Below are 6951 nucleotides of genomic sequence, written 5' to 3' on the forward strand. Positions count from 1 at the left end.
GATAACTTGTTGATCGGTGGGTGTTCAACATTTGGAAATTGCACCAATCGGCTGAACAGGGAACTTTTATCACATGACTGACCACTACTCCATTACTCGTTATGGGGCTACTGAACGTTGTGCTCAGCTTCTCCCAGCCGCCCCATACAGAATGAATGGAGCAGCAGTCAGGGAAGCCATTTTGTAACTGGAGATAAAAGTTCCCTGTCGAGAATAGAAATTCCCCGTCATGTTAATCTGTATAGCTCCCAGTGCTCGGACCCCCACAAATCAATAAGTTATCACTTATTTTGTGACTAGATGATAACTTGTTTTAACCGGAGAACCCGTTTATGTATTTGCTTGATTTTCACAGTACCATCTCTAGGAATAAGAACTACAAAGTGTCTGAAAACAATGACTATTATTTGCTGACATTGGATTTGTTTCCACAGACATCACCATGACAATAAGCGCAGGCGAGCAGATGAATTTCGGGGTCAAGGTTATCATCAGCAGGACTTTAGACGAATGGGGTCTGACCACAGGCCACCTATGGGATACCATGGCCAAGGACCTTCTGACCACTACCGGTCATTTCATCCAGACAAATCTGGAGATTATAAAGGTTCTTCCCAGCAGTCATCATCTCTTTCAGACCCTCGATCTCCTCCTGTTCAGAGAACCCCTCATGATGCGAAACCTCCATTGGACAGATCCTTAGAGCAGAAGGGCACAGACTACAATTGGAATTCCCGGAGAACATAGGAAAGACTTCTATTACAAGCCCACAATGGCCACTTGCTAATGGTGGACCTAGCTGCTATAGACTGTGCTCTGAGAGTCCGGAGTCCTGGTGTACTGACATGTGGCATATGGCTTCCTCTTCAGGAGATGCCACCTGTGCCGAGCATATGAAGTGAACAGATACATTTCACATGTTAGCTTTTCCATCATTTCAGTTCGGTTTCCCCTCGGGTGCTTAGGTGGTGTATCAGACTCCTACATTATAAAGTATTCCTTGAAGAATAGGCGGCGCGGTCAGCAGAATGGGATTCCTGTTGGTGTCATGTAGTTCAGGGCCGTGAAGACTTGTCCATGAATGAAGTTATGGACACAGCAAGTGTTTATCTGTCAACTATACTTGTGCACAAAGTGCTCACATCGTCGCGCTTTCTAATAGGTGCGAATACAGTGAAGACAAAACACAACATGGCGAAAGCAAAGAAATGCTGCAGACCAGGCAGCAAACATCTTTTACCCATCCAACACAGTAGTATCCTCCCCCCCCCTAAGATTTTAGGCTTCTTAGAAGGTTTTTTGGACTCCACTGATACCTTCACACATTACGCTCCCACATCATATCTACTTACCACCTCAGTATTTTCTACAATACGGACCAGGTAGCCATACTTCTGTATCCATCACCTTGTGTGCAGCCCCCGATGAAGCTGTACACTTCCTATAACCTGGCCATATAGCTTTGCTACAGCTCTGCAGTATCGCCTTAGTATGGCCCTTCCTTATAGGAGGTACCAAATATGGAAGAATATGTGGCCGTCCCTTTTGCTTAGACACGTCTGTGGCACCTTTCATTGAAAGTGAAAACGTTCAAAATATCTATTTCTAATAAATTATGTACTGAAATCCCACGTATAGAGAATATATAATCTGCAAGGGATTATCCAGTATTAGAAAAACGTGGCTGCTATCTTCCAGAAACAGCGCCACACTTGTCCTCAGGTTCTGTGTGGTATTACAGCTTGGATCCACTTAAGAGAATGGGGCCGAGCAGCTATACCAGACACAATCTGTGGACAGGCGCAGTACTGTTTCTGGAAGCAATCAGCCATGTTTCTCTAATCCTGAACAACCCCTTTAGTAGCATTGCAGTATTAGGAGGCTGCTATTACCAGACATGGATGTGTGAGCCCGTGGGTTCCCAAGTCATGCTGAATGTCGGCGTAATCTGGATTAAACGTGGCGTATTTTCTATTATTACTTTCCATATTAATTACCTTTCATTTAACTTTAGTTGCTAGAATCGTTTTCAGCAATGGCGAAATGGAAAATAGTTTTGTGTTTCAGCTTCTGCCAAAACATGAAGGTAAAATAGAAGAGTCCGTCGGGTATGATCCTACAGAACTGTAACTGGACGATTCCGATATTAGGGGAACAGCATTGTGGGTACAGTTATCAGCCTCGCGTTACAGAAAGATGCCATATTGGTGCAGATTTTCAATCCACAATGTCCATTTTGTTACAGATTTTAAACATTGGATTTGACCCCCTTTAATGAGCAAGGTGAAATCCAATGTGAATCCGCAGCAAAAAAGAATAAAAATCTGCATGTAACGCTTGTCATTAACTTCCAGTCTTCTGCACCATTTTTCATTACTTTCATCTAACTGGGGCTGAAATTCTGTTCCAATATAATTTCTTATTAGATCTATGTTCTAATGATAAATTGCTGGTACTTGCATCTGCCACTAGAGGGAGCCTACTGCATACTGTGTTAGTGTGGAGTTCATTGCTCCCTCTAGTGGACACTGCTGGTAGCCAGCATGTTATTCTTCAATTCTAAATTTCTAGAGAAGTGAATTAAAACTACGGTAAGTGATAAATTTGTGTGGTTCAGGAGCATTTCTAATTAAATATTCTAAGCTATTCTACCTGAATAGACCAGAAGATTTAAGTAGAGGCACGTCTTCTTAATTAAATTGGATTGCAGGCTCAAGACTATTTTTTGTGTGTGTGTGTTCATCTTTGCACTATTTGTATTCGTTGACTATATCTAGTGCACATTTGTATAAGAAATCTGTTAGACAATTATGCCATGCTAATATTCCACCAATTTTCATCTGTTTAAATGACAGTAGGATACATCCTACGTTGGACTGTCAGATTGAGGGACAGCACACTTTAAATGCAGGTGGAGCAGACCTCAGCTGGATCTAATGCAGGGTGAGAGGTTGCAACCCCCAAATAATGTCACGTAATATACTGTAATATAATACAGTACATGCAATCTCTTGGATTCTGACATATGAGTACATAGAAATTAATGGGAGTTTCAGAATAAAAAAGCCAATGAGCAAACCTCAAACAGTAGACGGTTACTTAGGCTAGGTTCCCATTGCGTTAATGGGACCGCGCTAACGGACAGCGTTGCACGGCGAAATTAACGCCGTGCAACGCGTCCGTTAGCGCGCCCATTAACAGCAATGGGGACGCGCATCTCTAGAGCGTGCCATTTTCGGCACGCGCTAGCGATGTGCCGGTGTTTTGTGGCGCGCCGCGGACACTGCTTGCAGCGTCCGAGGCGCGCCCGCGGTCCATTCCCCGCTCTCGCAGATCGGAGATCTGCGAGAGCGGGGACGTTTAATGTGACCCCTTTACAACACATTGCGTTAGCGCAATCCACTAGCGCTAGGCGCTAAACGGATTGCACTAACGCAATCTGAACCTAGCCTTAGGCTTTTTTGATGCTTGTTTAGATTTGTTTTAAATCTGTTTGCTTCCAGAAGCAGCTCCACCTTCTTTGACTGATATTTCAACTCACCCCATTGACTTGAACTGGGGTGACACTGTCTCTGGCACCTTCCGTAGTATGCTGCTATGTTCCACTAACGTATAAAAAACCGTGAATTAATGGATTATAATCAAGACTTAACTGTGTGTCATCCTTGTATAATTTGCACTCATTAGTATTAGGCTATAATAATTCAAAAATAAATGATTAATATTCTCCCACTTGTCAACTGCAGCAATAAAAAATACTAGAGATTGTATTAATGAGATACTCCAACATGGCCCGGTATTAATCTGAAAATGTGCCTTAGTAATCGTGTCATACCACTCTGCTGTAGAGAAGCCATGACCTGCTGCCATGTTCACCGCTCATCTTGTGTTCTTGTGCTGTAATCTGTATGATCATAAAGAATCTTCTTCACACCAAGTATTTTAAGTAATCTGTATTTTAAGGGAACTTTGTATTTTCACATGATCACTGCATGTTTGCTTTGCTGTAAAAAAAAAATTAAAAAGGGATCTGGTATATTGTGAAGGCCGTGCCAGTGTACCAGTGTTCAGCATTAAGAAGGCAGTGCCGGTGTACCAGTGTCCAGCGTTGTGAAGGCCGTGCCGGTGTACCTGTGTTCAGCGTTGTGAAGGCCGTGCCGGTGTACCAGTGTCCAACATTAAGAAGGCCGTGCCGGTGTACCAGTGTCCAGCGTTGTGAAGGCCGTACCAGTGTCCAGCATTGTGAAGGCCGTGCCGGTGTACCCGTGTCCAGCATTGTGAAGGCCGTGCCGGTGTACCAGTGTCAAGCATTGTGAAGGCCGTGCCGGTGTACCAGTGTCCAGCATTGTGAAGGCCGTGCCGGTGTACCAGTGTCCAGCATTGTGAAGGGCGTGCCGGTGTACCCGTGTCCAGCGTTGTGACGGCGTGCCGGTGTACCAGTGTCCAGCATTGTGAAGGCCGTGCCGGTATACCAGTGTCCAGCATTGTGAAGGCCGTGCCGGTGTACCAGTGTCCAGCATTGTGAAGGCCGTGCCGGTGTACCAGTATCCAGCATTGTGAAGGCCGTGCCGGTGTACCAGTGTCCAGCATTGTGAAGGCCGTGCCGGTGTACCAGTGTCCAGCATTGTGAAGGCCGTGCCGGTGTACCAGTGTCCAGCATTGTGAAGGCCGTGCCGGTGTACCAGTGTCCAGCATTGTGAAGGCCGTGCCGGTGTACCAGTATCCAGCATTGTGAAGGCCGTGCCGGTGTACCAGTGTCCAGCATTGTGAAGGCCTTGCCGGTGTACCAGTGTCCAGCATTGTGAAGGCCGTGCCGGTGTACCAGTGTCCAGCATTGTGAAGGCCGTGCCGGTGTACCAGTGTCCAGCATTGTGAAGGCCGTGCCGGTGTACCAGTGTCCAGCATTGTGAAGGCCGTGCCGGTGTACCAGTGTCCAGCAGTACTTTCAGGGATTGTCGCTATTGTGGTTGGAATGTAGCTGAATGCCCTGATTCCATTGCTTGCTATGGGCAACGAACGGTTGGACTTTTTTGTCTGCAGCTTTAATAAACGGCGTTCAGTATATCATTTTTTTTTTTTTTCGTGACTTATTCAAACATGGTGATTATTGAAAAATCCTAAATGATGGGATAACGAAATGCAAAAACATTTGATATTTATCTTTCTTCTGAACTGAATGAGAGCTATAACAGACTGATAAAGGCCTCCGAGAAACTCTCAAACATGTCTATGACCTGACGTGGTAAAATCAGTCTGAACCCCCCTTAAACCCTAAGACCATACATAAACCCATTCAGAAATCAGATGTAAACCTTTGTGCACTATGCTGCATGGAGTTTATGTATTTGCAGGATCTTGGTCCATCAGCCAAGTCTGTAGTCCACAGTCACCGGATCTGAGCCTGAACATCCTGCCAGCATCCCCGGTACTTGTGCTAATTAGTAGGCCCGACATGACATGCGTTTATAACTCCACAACGATAACATCTTGCTGGGAATACTAATCAGATGATGATGCCAGCAAGGACTAGGTCTGGTCATAATCTACTGAAGTATCTGCTGGACCAGGGTTTTCGGAATCATCTTTCTCCGCTCTAATTTACATATAAATTCAGAACTTTAGTTGTACATCAGATGAGCGCTCCGCACCACTTTTGACAGCTGTAGCAGATTTTACCCTGATTTTTTACCAAACCAGTCTTGGATGTAACGGAAAAGTTCCCTTTGTATCCAATCCTGGGTTTTGAAAAAAAAAAACACAGGTTGATCACTATGGTCCATGGTTTTACTGATGTTATATCACCTTAAACGCGTCTAGTGATCCAAGTCCAGTTTAGTACAACTGCAGGAGGTGTTGCAGTAAATGACATACATATTACAGCCGTGTAAAATAGGCCTTAAAAACACTAAGGTCCAGAAAAGATTAACTCATTTATTCACAAAAATGAAGTATTTGAAACCTATGATAAACCTAGACTTCGTCTTAGCGCCCTCTCTAAATACAGACACGACTAGTAAGGTATGTTGTTAATTTATATTTGTGAAATGGCCATTTTCTTTGTGTTTCCTGTGTAAATAGATTGTTTATATAGTATGTATTAAATTTTCCTACATTGTAAACTGCTGTACATTTCATTCTTGTATATTAAAATGTGATTGAAGTTTTTTCACGTTTGAGTTTTACTTGTCTTGCTGCTTTGTTTTTATGTAATGATGCAAATGGTCACATCTTGAAAAGCATTATAGCAGTCCGACCAAGGAGAAACTTGAATAACCTGTCTCAAATTTGCCCACTGCCATTCATTGTGGGCAGAAGTATCAGTCAAGCAGCTCAAAAGTGAGCCTTGTCCTTGTTTTAGAAAAAAGGCATTATTTTTATTCTTTGAACAGCTTCACAGAGGGGATATAAATTTATGACAACTTTTATCAATGCAATAAATGAGGAATTCTATGGTTGAGTCCGCTCTGCCTAAGGTACAACCACAAATGCTGTTTTTTATGTCAACGTGTTTCAAAGTTATCAAACCTATTCATCAGGACCAAACCACAATGATATCAATAGTCCTGATGAAGAGGTTTGAAAACCTTGAAACGTGATGACATAAACCGCATTCATTCTAAATCTTCTATAGAAGTTGTGACTTTCACAACCCTATCTGGTGAGCGTACCTATAAAACTTTTATCAGTTTAGACCCTATTTTCGCTTTTCGTCTCCAGTTTTAACATTTGCCTCAACCTTTATCAATGACAATTGTAAAGGTTCATGTAAGGCACCTCAGTTCAGTCTTCAAACTAGGGCTTCTCAATCCTTTTTTACTGAGGCCTCACTAGATAAGATAATGCCTTACACTGGACAAACCAAGAGGATGATTGAAAATATGAGCAAATCGATTTGCAGGGTTCAAATCCAGTGACGACTGAATTATCCCCGGTCAGATCCATCCTTGATCT

General features: G+C 43.4%; 1 protein-coding gene across 3 annotated transcripts in view; it reads left to right on the top strand.

The window, feature by feature from the left end:
- Positions 1-6165, top strand: part of CHD2 (chromodomain helicase DNA binding protein 2) — a 123313-nt gene extending 117148 nt beyond the window's left edge. For 2 of the 3 annotated variants that reach the window (XM_069766265.1, XM_069766266.1), the window contains one exon: positions 435-6165. In XM_069766265.1, coding sequence (XP_069622366.1) covers positions 435-747 — 313 coding nt within the window. In that variant the 3' untranslated portion in view covers positions 748-6165. The remainder of the gene's footprint in view (positions 1-434) is intronic. The other variant, XM_069766267.1, reaches the window with a different exon arrangement.
- The last annotated feature ends 786 nt before the right edge of the window (positions 6166-6951 follow it).

The sequence above is a fragment of the Ranitomeya imitator genome, chromosome 4 (assembly GCF_032444005.1).
Source record: "Ranitomeya imitator isolate aRanImi1 chromosome 4, aRanImi1.pri, whole genome shotgun sequence".
NCBI lineage: Eukaryota > Metazoa > Chordata > Amphibia > Anura > Dendrobatidae > Ranitomeya > Ranitomeya imitator.